General features: G+C 45.4%; 1 protein-coding gene across 1 annotated transcript; it reads right to left on the bottom strand.

Annotated features, from left to right (window-relative positions):
- Positions 1-296: 296 nt before the first annotated feature.
- LOC149457616 (uncharacterized) lies at positions 297-13,236 on the bottom strand. The gene is made up of 4 exons (XM_089683478.1): positions 12,820-13,236; positions 8,241-8,364; positions 5,378-5,451; positions 297-3,231 (listed from the first exon to the last, which is right to left on the bottom strand). Exons 1-4 carry the CDS (start codon positions 13,145-13,147, stop codon positions 2,681-2,683), a joined length of 1,077 nt encoding a protein of 358 aa, XP_089539604.1. The 5' UTR covers positions 13,148-13,236; the 3' UTR covers positions 297-2,680.
- Between the last annotated feature and the right edge of the window lie 1,997 nt (positions 13,237-15,233).

Here is a 15,233-nt window from a genome sequence, read left to right as displayed (position 1 = left end):
TGTCACATTTACCAGCCCCTTCCTTTATTGAGTGAAGACAATGACTGATTGGTATTGATCACCCATTGTGTTCATTCATAATTGTTTTTTTTGGGGGGGCTGTTATGTTGGCTGTATTTGGCCCCCGTGGTTTCTAACAGTAGCCCCGCCCACTGTTGTCACAATTTGATCACACCCACCCTTTGCACTCCTCTCTTCTGGAAGCCCCAGATCTTTACCAATCCTAGCAATGTCCATGGTCTCCAATGTGCTGCCATCTGCATGCATCTATCAGGGTTGGCAAAGAAGCAAAAGTCTTACAGATAATACAACTTTATTTCTATAGAACTTCTATAGCATCACAAATGGCTTCAAACATTTACTAAAAACTTTCTTTTTGGATATGCAACTTCAGTAAAACTTCAGCATCATTTAAAGATGAGAACACAAATGAATTCCGCTCTGGGATCATTACTACATTGTTCACTCTATTGTTTAAATGCAACAAAAGCAGCTGAATTCTTGTATAGAGATACTGAGACTAGGAGAGGGAGGGCAGGGTTGAAGGCCAATCAAAGGTGTTGCATACAGATATATTCACCAACAGCATACAGGTAGTAGGTGAGAGCAGAGAGAGCAGAGTGATGAATTTACCAGTCGGCTTCTGCTTTTTCACTGTCCCATTAGCAGACTGGGGGGGGGGGGTGAAGGGAGGATAGAGAAAAGACATCACATTTTTTATTAAAGCTCGAGTTTAGTGATTTTTTTTTTAAAGTCGTGTTGGTGTCTGGTGTGGTAGGAGGAAATCTGAAGTCTTCTGCTCCCGGATACCCCAGCAGCAGTGATCTTCCATTGCTTTGGGGGTTAGTATGAGAAGAGATATTTGTGACAGGCACTTGTCAAGTGCTGACTATGGGGTTGATTTACTAAAGGCAAATAGACTGTGCACTTTGCAAAATGCAGTTGCTCCAGAGCTTAGTAAATGAGATGAAGCTTCACTTTGCAAAGAATACCCAATCACATGCCAGGAAAAGAAAAAAAACAGCATTTTTGCTTGCATGTGATTGGATGATGGAAGTCAGCAGAGCTTCTGCCCATTTACTAAGCTCTGGAACAGCTGCTCTTGAAGAGTGTAACTGCACTTTGCAAAGTGCACAGTCTTTGCCTTTGGCAAATCAACCCCTCTGTCCACCCTTTCCACCCCTGTGCTCCAATCAATGGGGACCAACAGTAGGGTTTCTATGAAGAGAGTATGGGAAGGGGGAGGGGGTGGAAAGACTGGACAGAGGGGTTGATTCACTAAAGGCAAATAGACTGTGCACTCTGCAAAGTGCAGTTACAATCTTCAAGAGCAGTTGTGCAGTTGTGGACCTAATAAAGTGGCCGGTGAATGTAGATGATTACAGGCTTCTGTGGAGGTGAAAAACATTCTGTAGATGTGTAGAAGATTCTGTGGAGGAGTAGAAGATTTTGTGAAGGTTTTGAAGACTCTGTGGAGGTGTAGAGCATTCTGTAGAAGTGTAGAAGATTCCATGAAGGTGTAGAAGGTTGTGTGGTGGTATAGAAGACAATGTGGAGGTGTAGAGTAGTCTGTAGAAGTGTAGAAGATTCCATGAAGGTGTAGAAGGTTGTGTGGTGGTATAGAAGACAATGTGGAGGTGTAGAGTAGTCTGTAGAAGTGTAGAAGATTCCATGAAGGTGTAGAAGGTTTTGTGGTGGTATAGAAGACAATGTGGAGGTGTAGAGTAGTCTGTAGAAGTGTAGAAGATTCCATGAAGGTGTAGAAGGTTGTGTGGTGGTATAGAAGACAATGTGGAGGTGTAGAGTAGTCTGTAGAAGTGTAGAAGATTCCATGAAGGTGTAGAAGGTTTTGTGGTGGTATAGAAGACAATGTGGAGGTGTAGAGCATTCTGTAGAAGTGTAGAAGATTCCATGAAGGTGTAGAAGGTTTTGTGGTGGTATAGAAGACAATGTGGAGGTGTAGAGCATTCTGTAGAAGTGTAGAAGATTCCATGAAGGTGTAGAAAGTTTTGTGGTGGTATAGAAGACAATGTGGAGGTGTAGAGTAGTCTGTAGAAGTGTAGAAGATTCCATGAAGGTGTAGAAGGTTTTGTGGTGGTATAGAAGACAATGTGGAGGTGTAGAGTAGTCTGTAGAAGTGTAGAAGATTCCATGAAGGTGTAGAAGGTTTTGTGGTGGTATAGAAGACAATGTGGAGGTGTAGAGTAGTCTGTAGAAGTGTAGAAGATTCCATGAAGGTGTAGAAGGTTTTGTGGTGGTATAGAAGACAATGTGGAGGTGTAGAGTAATCTGTAGAAGTGTAGAAGATTCCATGAAGGTGTAGAAGGTTTTGTGGTGGTATAGAAAACAATGTGGAGGTGTAGAGTAGTCTGTAGAAGTGTAGAAGATTCCATGAAGGTGTAGAATAGTATAGAAGTTTCTATGGAGCCATAGAAGGTTTTGCGGAGGTGTAGAAGATTCCATGAAGGTGTGGATGATTCTGTGGAGGTGAAGCAGATTCTGTGGAGGTGAAGCAGATTCTGTGAAGGTGGTGTCCAAGACTGTACTGCTCAGTACCAGGCTTGTGTCTTTCAGGAGACTAAGTCTCCTTTTTGTACTTCACCCTGATGCTTACAGATACAGCATGAATATTTTAGCTACAATCCCTATAATGTTTTTTTTGCAATTCTGTTTATAATTTCTACTTCTTCTTCTTACCAAACAATCTAAACTTTTTCTTGCCTCCTTTGGCATTGGCCTCCTGCTGTGCTCTCATTTCCTGCTCATATTTCACTTGTTCAGATGATCTCTGCCTCTCCAAATCTTCTCTTCGTTTCCTCAGCTCAGCTTCTTCAGCCTCTCTTCTCCTCTGTCTCTCTCTTTCTAACTCTTCCTCTTGTCTTTTTAGATCAATGTTCTTTTTGGCTTGCTCTAAGGCTTTCTTTTTCTCCAGACTTTCCTGCTGCATCTTCTTCTCTCTCTGGTGAATGTAATTCATGACAAACTGTTTGCGTTCATGCATCTCCTTCACTGGATTCCGTGTCTGATGTTCTACCCGGAATTGAGCATCTTTAATGACTTCCTGGAGGAACTTCAGCACTTCCTCATGTCTTCCCCTGGTTTTAAAGTGGTCTTCATGGGTGTAATTTTCAAATGCAAAAATCCTCTCTATGCCCATGTCCCTGAAAGAGGACTCAACGGTAGTTAAGTTCCCATAGGTCTTGTGGGTGAGAACCACAATAGGATAGATGCCTGGAAAGAGAAGCGAACAAAGTTACATTCAAATATGGAAGAGTTCAAAGGTTTTCTTGTCTGTCCAGATATTGGTCAGGCGTAAGCAAGAATTCCCAAAAGAGGAATAGTTGTCTTGGTTGTTTGCAATCCTAACTACTATAACCCTTGTCCACTAATGTGATAGCAACTTACTGTGCCCAAATAAGTCTTTGCTGGAATGTTTAGATGGCACAATATCATTGAAATCAAAGGACAGTCCCAGGACCTAGCAAAAATAGTCCTGAAATAGTCCCTATTTTATGATGTTTTCATATTATTATTATTGTTTTCTTTGAGCTTCTAACCCCTGGATGACCCCTTCAGACAAACACACAGCTGACTCTCTAGCACAAGGGAGTGACAGCAGCCAAAAGCCTCTAAGAGCTCTCTCAGCAGTCTGGACTCACCAGGGGCAAACTGACCATTTGGAAAGTTGGGCACTGCCCGAGGGCCCGGGGTCAGTAGGGGGCCCCATGAGATGCCCCTGGTACCTTTTTCATAGGCTTTTTTGAGTTTGGGCAAGGACACAGGGGCCCCATGATCCCCTATTGCCGGGGGGCCCCATAAGTTGTCAGTCAGCCCCTGGGACTCACAAATGCTCAGAGACAGTTGGTTGCCTCCTTGCAAAATCCATGCAACACTTTCCTCCAGTGATAGCAGACTAGATCTTCGTACGGCAGCCCCTCAGTCAGCTCTCTGTAGCTTCAGCATCACCTGAGGCCTCACTATCAGCAAGCACATGGTGGCACTGCCCAGAGGGCAGCAAACCCTCCAGGCTGGGTTCCTCTCCTGAAGGGAAAGACCCAGAAGCTCTGTATCTCACAGTATTTATACAGACTCCCAGCCTCCTCCAGGCCAGACCTCCCTGGGATTGGCCAGGGCTGTATACATATTCATGCTGCTATTGGCATTGCTCCTATGTTCCAGAGGATTCTACTGCTGTCTGGAAAACAGAGGAAACAATCAAACCACCAGCAGCAGCTGAAATGCTGAGCAGACCTAACTAATCACACACAGCTGCACTGACTACAGTGAGCACAACTACATTTACCTAATGCGGGCCATACGCGGGTCAAATTCTGAACAAATTTCTTTAGAAAATCAGAAATGTTGCACATTTTGTAATCCGATGGTGTCAACACTGGTTTTGAAGTTCAACCAACCAAGCCTTCAGTTTCACCTCCATGTTGCTACAGAAAATAATTTACACTATGGGAGAATCTTCCTTTTTATCTTCCATGGCCATATGAGGATTTGCTGTTCCTGAGATACTTCTGAAGAGGCTGCCTGCAGTGCCATTGTTTAACAGTGAGGGGGATTGATCCATCATTGGACCCTAAACCTTCAGGAGGGGGTCCGGGTTCCCAGTTGATGTGGTATTGCTTGAACAAGTGCTTTGACCCTGTGGGGTCGCTTCATGGAGGTGAGGGGGCATTTCACCCAGTGTCGGATCTCCCATATACCTTTCATATACCAACATTTATTAAGGACTATAGAACACCTCCACCATTTTAGATGGTTTTGAACTTTTTAGTTCAGTTGAATCATTTGTTAGATGAGACTTACTTTATATGTTTATCTATATATGGTTCTGACATTTTTTCTGGCCGAGAAACTACTTTCCTTTCCAGGTCACAGCTCACGCTCATTTCTTTTTCGATTCATTTCTTGCATGATTCTCCCTTCATTGATTAAAAATTTGCTCATTTTTTTTTTTAAATTTCCAACATGCCCCATCACTTAGATTCAATGACCGCACGAAAATCAGCCGATTCTGTGGCCCAGAAATGGTGCAAAATTCAAAAGAAAATTCTTAGTTACGATTTTCAAAAGAAAATTATTTCAGAATTTGACCCATGTATGGCCGGCTCTACTCAGCGACTGCAACCACACTGGTTATAGTGAGACAAGCTAAATTTACCCAACAACAAAAATCCTCCTGCATGGAACCCCGTAAGCCAGAACTACATTTACCCAACAACAAAAATCCTCCTGCATGGAACCCGGTAAGCCAGAACTACATTTACCTAATCCTAGAACCGATCTAGATGGGCGCTACACATGTGACACTTTTTGTGAAAACATTCTTGTCCAGAATTTTATTTCAATGAAAGTCAGAACTTACCAGTCAGATCTCGGGCCGTATGAAGAATCCTCTTCAATTCTGTACCTTCCTCGGCAGGAATGATATGCTTCACACTAAGCAAAAGGGATGAAGACGTTATTTTCCAGAGCTGTACAGATATACAATTAGAAGAGATCCAAGGGGCCATAAGGTATAATAAAGCCTTCAAAACAAACCCCAGCCCCCAGCTAAATACCCATAAAATGCATACGGGAGATGCTTTACCAAGGATTTATATTCCTGTCCACCCAGTCTTGAGAAATACACAGCTCTGCCACACACAGCATACTATCAGACGAAGAGGCCTTCAATTTTCTTTGATGCAGTTCAGTAATATTTATAGGTCTTGTTCCTCCCCGAGGCAGTGATTGGACGATGAAGAAGAAGACCGATAGCCTCAGATATCTATCACATTGCTTTCTCCTCCTTTCCACATGCCCGTTGCACTGCAGACCAACTGCTGGGCTTTATACTGTTACTTCCTCCTCCAGTCTGAGCTCTGCTGTACAGGGACTGCAAGAGGCTGTTAGGAAGTCTAAGCCCGGGTTCACACTTGTGCATCACTGTATATCGCATGTCATTCGCACCACATTCCTGTGCAAATCACATGCGATTTGTGTGTGTTCCGATTGAAACCATATATTATGTATGGCTCAAATCTCACCACACCTGCACCAGAAAGGTGCAGGACCCTTTTTTAGGTCCGTACTAGAATGGGATCGCATGGGTATTCACACCTATGTGATCCGATTCTGCACATCGCACTGCAATTTGTGGATCTATTTCAGGGTATTGTTAACTTATCATACACACTGGCAGTGGTTCGCATGAACGGGGTGCGATTCTGATGCGGTGAGGAATTTGCACTAAAAATGCTGTAAATTTTGCACCACATCAGTGTGAACCCTGTGAACCCGGGCTTATTCAGATACGTACACTCAGGGCTTTTTTTCAGCAGGAACGTGGAGGAATGCAGTTATGGCACCTCCAGCACTGAATGCTTGAAATGGCAAGGGGTCCTGGGATGTGCTGGAGGGTCTATTTATGCTGACTGCGGGGGGATCTATTGTCACTGGAGGGGGTCTATTTTTGGGTAGTGGTCTATTGTTGCTGGGAGGTCAATTGCTGTTGGAGGGGATCTACTGTTAAAGAAGGGGTTCTATTGCTGCTGGGTCCTGGAGTCTGGATGCTGGCTGATGGGGGATCTGTTGTTGTTGCTGGGAGTCTATTGTTGCTGGGGTGGTATTTTGTTTTGGGAGTTCATTGTTGCTAAGATAATTTATTAATGCTGTGGGGGATCTATTACTGCTAGCTGTGGGGGATCTAATGTACTGCTTTTCTTGTTATTAACACATTCCACACAAATTACTTCGCACCTCAAAGTGATACTTGGCTGTGTATTCACTAAAAGGAGCTGTACTGGGAGGTGGGCAGGGGGTGGAACCAAGGAAGGGTGCTCAGAGCTGGGGGGGGGGGGGGAAGAGAAGAAGTGGCTAAGAAAGGGGGAGTTCCTGCACCTAAAAAAACAAAAAGCCCCGCTTACACTACTTGCATTTAAACAATACAGGTGTACCTCGGTTTATGAATTTTATGCATTCTCCGGGATGTTTTGTATTGCAAACATATTTTACACCGAAATTTGGTTTCCCATAGGAATGCATTGAAAACCAATTAATCCGTTATGGAGGTCAGAAAAAAGTTTTTAAAAAGTCGCTGTCATTAAAGGTCGGTGCCGGTTTTTAAATGTGATTACCAGCTTTTTTTTTTCTTCACTATAGCTCAGAGAATCAGCTGTCACTTTCCCCCCAGATAAAAGAAACAAAGTTTCCATTTAGTCTATTTCCTGAATTAAAAGAAACAATGTTTCCCTTTAGTTTATTTCCCCGAGTTAAAGAAACAAAGTTTCCTTTTAGTTTGTTTCCCGAGATAAGAGATACAAATGTTTCCTTTTAGTTTGTTTCCCGAGATAAAAGAAACAAAGTATCCTTTAGCTCCCGAGAAAGTGACAGCTAATTCTGTGAGATATAGTGAAGAAAAAAAAAAGCTGGCAATTGTATTTAAAAATTAGCACCAACATACACTTCGTATTGCGAAAAAAATTTGTAAACCGAGGCGTTATTTTCAATGGATTTTCATTCGTAAATTGAAAATGATGTTAACGGAGGCGTTGGTAAACCGAAGTACACCGGTACATTTACCACTTGAACACCCGGCCTCATCTGACACTTTTTGTTTACATCAGTATTTTATGCAATCAAATTACTTTATATTTTTTTAGGCGGAGGCCCTAGAGAATAAAATGGCGGGTTTTGCAATTTTTTATGTCACACGGTATTTGCACAGCGGTTTTTCAAATTCAATTTTTGTTGGGGGGGGGGAAATACACCTCAATTAATTTGAATTAGTTAAGCCGCACATGCTGAAGCTGGTGAATAGGATCTAGGTGTGGAGGTATCAATGATCTTTGGTCACAAAGGGGTTCATGTCTAGCCTAGAACATTGGCTTTGAAGTAAAAGGGAATATTGTAGCCATATTAGATGCACAATTTTTTAATGGCATTGAAGTAAGCCCCGGATCCACTGGATCCAACACTTGAAGTCACATGATTTCAACATGGGATGGCAGTGCAGCTTTGGGTGCGACTTCATGCACAGATGTCTATGCGAGTCGTGCCCCCAAATCAGGGAAAGTATTGCAGGAACTACTTGTCTCGTTGGAGTCACGCCGAGTAGAATGTTTCCATTGCCGAACGTTGGGTGCGATTTGTCATGAGATTTGACCGGTGAATTCGCATGACAACTTGCGTCAGGGAGAACCAGGGCTCAGAACTTTACAAGATAATGAGGAGATCCCCGTACTTACCTGTGTACAAAGACCGGGACAATGAAATCCGAGGTTTTTACCAATGTCTCCGACTTAACAATTCTGTCAACGAGTCCGAATCCCTTGGTCCATTCCACGCCTCTCCCCAATGGAAGCAGATTTCCTGGAAATGGAAAGACACGTATTCACTGACTATGAGCAACTCTGAGCCCGGGTTCACACTTCTGCGGAGCGGCATATCGCATGTGACCCGTACAGCAACCGCGCCGCATTCCTGTGCAATTCACATGAGATTTCTGTGCGGTGCAATTGGAGCCGTACATTCTGCATGGCTCAAATCACATCGCACCGAAAAGGTGCAGGACCCTTTTTTGGCGCCGCACTAAAATCAGATTGCACGGGTACTCACACCCATGCGATCCTATTCTGCACATTGCAGACTGATTTTGGGGTGTTGTTAACATACACACCCGCAGCGGTTCGCATGAAGGGGTGCGATTCTGATGTGGTGTGGAATTCGTACAGAAAACGGTGCAAATTGCGCACCACATCAGTGTGAACCCGGGCTTAATCAAGACTACATTTTGGAAGCAAAGCCGATCCTGAGATTACAGACGTATTTAACACAAAACAAAAAATAATAAATAAAATTAAATAAAAAATAATATATTGCAGATCACCAATCATTAGATGTGGTGGCTGCATTTGTTTTTAGGCTTTTTTTTCCCCTCTGTTTTGATCTGGTTATCTAGCCAGTGACCAGGGGCGGACTGACAACTCATGGGGTCCGTGTGTCCTCGCTCACACATAAAAAAGCCTATAAAAAGCCAATGAAAGGTACCAGGGGAATCTCATTGGGCCCCCTACTGACCCATGGCCCTCGGGCAGTTCCCGAGTACTCAAATGGTCAGTCCGCCCCTGCCAGTGACACACCTCCTGTGTTGGTGCCGCTTAGCTGGTTCCTCTGTGACTGAAGTCGCCAATTTATTTGCCATGTCACCAGGTACAGTATCAAAGGTTATGATGGTGTATACAGTTTCCAGGAAAACATTGTCTGATGAGCATAAGCGCGGTGGACATGGTCCACTGACCAAAGGAGACAAAAGGACATTGCGCCGGATTGGGACCCAGAATAAAAAAACCATCTGCTGCAAAAATGACTGCAAAGCTCAATCTCAGTCCCAGGAAGACTGAATCCCATGAAGACTGAGATTGAGCTCTGCAGTCACTTTTGCAGCAGTTGTTTTCTTATTCCGGGTCCCAATCCTGCACACGGTCCTTTTTGTCTCCTTCAGTCAGTGGACCATGTCCACCGCGCTTATGCTCATCAGACGATGTTTTCCTGGAAACTGTATATGCTGTCAAAACCTTTGATACTGGACCTCCTGGCATGGCAAATAAATTGGCAACTTCAGTCACAGAGGCACCAGCTAAGCGGCACCAACAATTTGCCCTCTTTGAAGCTCAGTAAGCTCTGACATGACTCCGTATTATTAGCAGCGCATGAGCAAAGTGAGGCTTCCCAACTGTTAGCTAGGTGTCTCATCACACAGCGGAAGTCAAAGACTGTTACCTCACTTCTGTTTTCACCACCAAACATGGTGTCACTTTCACACCTGCAACTCATGGAGTGTTTCCATTTTTTGGTCTAACCCATATATTTAAATAAATAAATATATATATATATATATATATATATATGGTTGCAGTGGGCAGGGGGCTTATCAAAATCTGGAAGCTCCCTTTAACAACATAGGGGCTCCCTGATACCGTTTCCTCCTATATTAACCACTTGCCGACCGCGCATAGCCGAATGACGGCTTCACCGCGGCCGGCCAGTTCTGAGTGGACGTCATATGACGTCCTCCCAGAACGCGCTCTCCTGCGCGCCCCAGGGGGCGCGCACCCGGCGATCTCCGTGATCGCTGTGTCCTACGGACACAGCTGATCACGAGATGTGGTGAAAGGCCGATCCCACCGGCCTTTTACCACGTGATCAGCGGTGTCCAATGACACGCTGATCACAGGAAAATGCAAGTGCCGGTTCTCGGCTGCACTTTCCTCACGCTGTCAGATCGTGAGGAAAGTACTGCCGAGAACCGGCAGTTGTCAGAGCGGGGATCGGCACCGATCATCAGGGCACTGATGATCAGTGCCCTGATGATCGGTGCCCAGCAGTGACCCCCGCAAGTTCCGATCAGCTGTGCGCCCACTAGCCCCGCCCACCCATTCCCAGCGGTGCCCCCACCTGTGCCCAGCAGTGCCCCCACCTGTGCCCAGCAGTGCCCCCACCTGTGCCACTCTGCAGTGCCACCTACCTGTGCCCAGCAGTGCCACCTACATGTGCCCAGCAGTGCCACCCACCTGTGCCCACCCACCTGTGCCCACCAGCGCCACCCACCTGTGTCCACCAGTGCCACCCACCTGTGCCCACCCACCAGTGCTGTCCACCAGTGCCACCCACCAGTGCCACCCACCAGTGCTGCCAGTCAGTGCCACCAGTCAGTGCCCAGGGGTTGTGCCAGTCAGTGCCGCCAGTCAGTGCCCAGAAGTGATGCCAGTCAGTGCCGTCTATCAGTACCCATCATCAGTGTCACCTATCAGTGCCGCCTATCAGTGCTGCATATCAGTGCCGCCTATCCGTGACCCCTAATTAGTGCTGTCTATCAGTGCCGCCTATCCGTGCCACCTCATTAGTACTGCCTATCAGTGCCCTTTAGTGCTGCCTATCAGTGCCCATCAGTGCCGCCTATCAGTGCCCATCAGTGCCGCCTCATCAACGCAAATCAGTGAAGGAGAAAAAATACCTGTTTGAAAAATTTTATAAAAGAAACAAATAAACTTTTTTTTTTTTTTCAAATTTTTTGCACTTTTTTTAATTTATAGCGCAAAAAGTAAAGCGCCCAGTGGCGATTAAATACCACCAAAAGAAAGCTCTATTTGTGAGAAAAAAATGATCAAAATTTCATATGGGTACAATGTTGCATGACCGCGCAATTGTCAATCAAAATGCGGCAGCGCTGAAAGCTGAAAATTGGCCTGGTAAATAAGGGGGTATAAGTGCCTGGTAGGCAAGTGGTTAATGAGTGGGGGGTACGTAGTACATACTGTAGTACCCCTTTCTCTTTCACAAAAACAGTGTTAACCATTCAGATGAAACCTTGAGCTCCGCCATAAAGTCCTGCAGCGCAATAGAAGTTCCCAAAGGGACCTGTGTGGACGGGTATTTTTCCCATCAAAACAGTTTCTTGGCCCATGCAGGTGTATAGGAATCCATAAACAGTTTGAAGTAGGTGATAGGCAGGTCGTCTGCAGGTCAGAAACACCTACCAATGAATTGTATGTCATCTCAAACTGATGTCAGCACACAAGCCGAATGCAGCTGAAAGTGCACTGTATCGGCCCACACAAGCCCTTATACTTTATTACAGGTACTTACACTATATAGCACCAGGGATTTTTTTCAGCAGGGGGGGGGGACCCAGCATCGGCACCTCCAGCAATGAATAAATATACAGTAATAGCAAAGGGTGCTGGGGTGTGCTGATGGATCTATTGATGCTGTCTGCTGGGGGATCTTTTGTTGCTGGGGTGGTCTGTTGTTGCTGGGGGTGGTCCATTGTTGCTGCGAGGGATCTACTTTTGGGGGAGGAATCTATTGCTGCTGGCTGCTGGGATATCTATTGCTGCTAGGGTGAAGCTGTTGTTGCGGGGGGGGGGGTATATTTGCTTTGAGATCTATTGTTGGAGGGGGGAGTATTTTGTTGTGGGGTCTATTGTTGTTGGAGGGGCTCTAATTTACTGCTTTGTTATCATTTACACATTTCATACATGTTTCTTAGCACCTCAAAATGATACTTGGTTCTGTATTCACTAAAAGGGGCAGTACTGGGAGGTGCGTAGGGTGAGGAACCAAGGGATGGTGCTTGGAGGTGGGTAGGGGGGCGAAGATAAGGAGTGACTCTGAAGAGGGGAATTCCTGCACCCACTGTCTGAAAAAAAAGCCCTGTATGGACTATCAATGTACACAGAGCTTTACATATATATTGGACAGTCACATCAGGCCCCACCCTCAAGGAGCGTACAATCTAAGGTCCCTAATGCACATTCATATATTAGGGCTAATGAACCTACCAGCATTTAGAGAGGAGCCAATGAAACTACCAGCATGTCTTTGGAGTGTGGAAGGAAACCCACACAGGCACAGGGAGAACATATAAACTCCAGGCAGGTGGTGCTGTGTTTGGGATTCAAACTGACAACCCTAGCACTGCCAGGCAGAAGTGCTAACCCCTTAGCCACTGTGCTGGTATTTTCTGCTTTACATGTGGGATAACTTTGTATGAAATGTGTGAGATCCAGTTGTTGTTTTTATAACTGGGACAAAAGTTTGGGAATTGCTGATTTATGCGATGCATTAAAATGTCATTTATTACAGCATACTTTTTTGCCACAGCAACCAATCTGCATTCTTCTACCCATCCCTTTAGACCTTCACAGAAAACAAACTGGCTGCTATCAATGGTCAGATCATTGTCCCCGTCTTCTGCTCCTATAGGTTCCCATGTTATACTTCAATTCCATAAACAACAAAACTGTTTGTTCAATTGCCACTCACCAAGCTGGGCAAAGATCTCTCCACTCCCGTATTGGTCCAATACCGGCAATCCTCGATTGTCCACCACCATGATGTTACTTGTGAGTTTATGTGGAATTCTATTCTTTGTATGGCCTCCATGGTGTCCTCCATGTTCCTCATCTGCCCCTGCCCAGTTCTGATATTCACCATCTTGCCAGACGTATATAGAGGTGTTAATGAATGAAGACTTTCCGTGTCCCAACAACCCGAACAGCTGGATGAGGATTTGGTTGAAGCCCTGGTTGCCCTTTTTACATCTATCAAAGCTAAAATTATTGATGACATGTCTGAGCTCGTCCATATCCATGTCTACCTCCCTGGATTATGTCCTTCTTCTGGTTACAGTGAATGGAAATCCCAATGTTCTTACACCGAGCAAAGAACGTCCTGCTAATTTTCAACTGATATGGGATCTACGGCAATTACCGTTTTCATGGTTCCTTATTGCCTGAAGTCAAAAGTACAAAGATTAAAGTCATTGTAAAAGAAAAAGCTCCAGAGAGCCTCCTACAGCCTCCCAAGAGAACCAGTCACTCAGCAACTTAGAAATAAACATTTATATATCCCTCCGCGCATTCTGTGAGCCAACATTGCCCGACGTCTGGTCAGCCCTGTCCATGCGCCGCTCATTATACTATCCATTATTTAATGTACTCAAAGAAGGATCATGATAAGACTGATGTATAAACAAAGTAAATGTACATAAATCTTCAACTTAGATCCACCTCTGTTATAAATGATCCTTCTGCCGTAACACAAAGGGCAGAGGAGGGAACTTCACAACAGAGCATTATATAGAGTCTGGCTTCATCAGCAGTGTCATCCCCCAAGGAAAAATCGCTCTAGGTGGAGACACAAATGACCATGTGGAAATCTCCCCAATGTGGGAGGGGCAGAGACACAAACTACTGTGGGGAAATCTCCCCATTGTGGGAGGGGCAGAGACACAAACTACTGTGGGGAAATCTCCCCATTGTGGGAGGGGAAGATACACAAACTACTGTGGGGAAATCTCCCCATTGTGGGAGGGGCAGAGACACAAACTACTGCGAAGAAATCTCCCCATTGTGGGAGGGACAGAGATGCAAACTACTGGGGGAAATCTCCCCATTGTGGGAGGGGCAGAGACACAAACTACTGTGGGGAAATTTCCCCATTGTGAGAGGGGCAGAGATACAAACTACTGCAGGGAAATCTCCCAATTGTGGGAGGGACAGAGACACAAACTACTGCAGGAAAATCTCCCCATTGTGGGAGGGCCAGATACCCAAACTACTGCAAGGAAATCTCCCCATTGTGGGAGGGGCAGAGATACAAACTACTGTGGGGGCATTTCCCCATTGTGGGAGGGGCAGAGACACAAACTACTGTGGGGAATTCTCCCCATTGTGGGAGGGACAGAGACACAAACTACTCAGGAAAATCTACCCATTGTGGGAGGGACAGAGACACAAACTACTGTGGGGAAATCTCCCCATTGTGGGAGGGGCAGAGACACAAACTACTGTGGGGAAATCTCCCCATTGTGGGAGGGACAGAGATACAAACTACTGTGGGGAAATTTCCCCATTGTGAGAGGGGCAGAGATACAAACTACTGGGGGAAATCTCCCCATTGTGGGAGGGGCAGAGATACAAACTACTGGGGGAAATCTCCCCAGTGTGGGAGGGGCAGAGACACAAACTACTGTGGGGAATTCTCCCCATTGTGGGAGGGACAGAGACACAAACTACTGCAGGGAAATCTACCCATTGTGGGAAGGACAGAGACACAAACTACTGCAAGGAAATCTCCCCATTGTGGGAGGGCCAGAGACACAAACTACTGCAAGGAAATCTCCCCATTGTGGGAGAGGCAGAGACACAAACTACTGCAGGGGCAGACACACAAATTACAATGTGGAAATCTCATTATGTGGGAGGGACAGAGACACAAACTACTGGGGGGAAATCTCACATTGTGGGAGGAGCAGAGACTCAAACTACTGCAGGAAATGTCACCATTGTGGGAGGGGCAGAGACACAAATGTAACACACTAGCTCATCAGAGCTGGAAGGGGAGTTCTTCTTTTCCTTTCTGTTATGTGAGGTATTCCTCAAATCATTCCTCACATCCCCCCTTTCCAGTCCTGAGAGGCAAACGTTATCTCCTGACAGATGGTGTGGGACAACCAGGTTAACACATGAGATTGGAGCCAGGCCGTCTGCTGAAGTGTAACTTTTGTCACCCAAAACTATGTAAGCCCACACATTATCAAACTGACCAGAGTAATTGCACATTCCTCAGGTCAACTGTATGTTTCATGTCATGGATTATGAAGCCTTAGTTTTAACTGAGTTTCCCAATGACCACTCCCAAAACGTGTAGTGAGAGCCCCCCCTCCCCTTTGAGAG

Source organism: Staurois parvus, unplaced genomic scaffold (genome assembly GCF_062004578.1).
Source record: "Staurois parvus isolate SC_StPar_1 unplaced genomic scaffold, SC_StPar_1.0 ptg000311l, whole genome shotgun sequence".
NCBI lineage: Eukaryota > Metazoa > Chordata > Amphibia > Anura > Ranidae > Staurois > Staurois parvus.
Note: the sequence above shows the minus strand (reverse complement) of the source record. Positions and strands in the feature narration are given on the sequence as shown.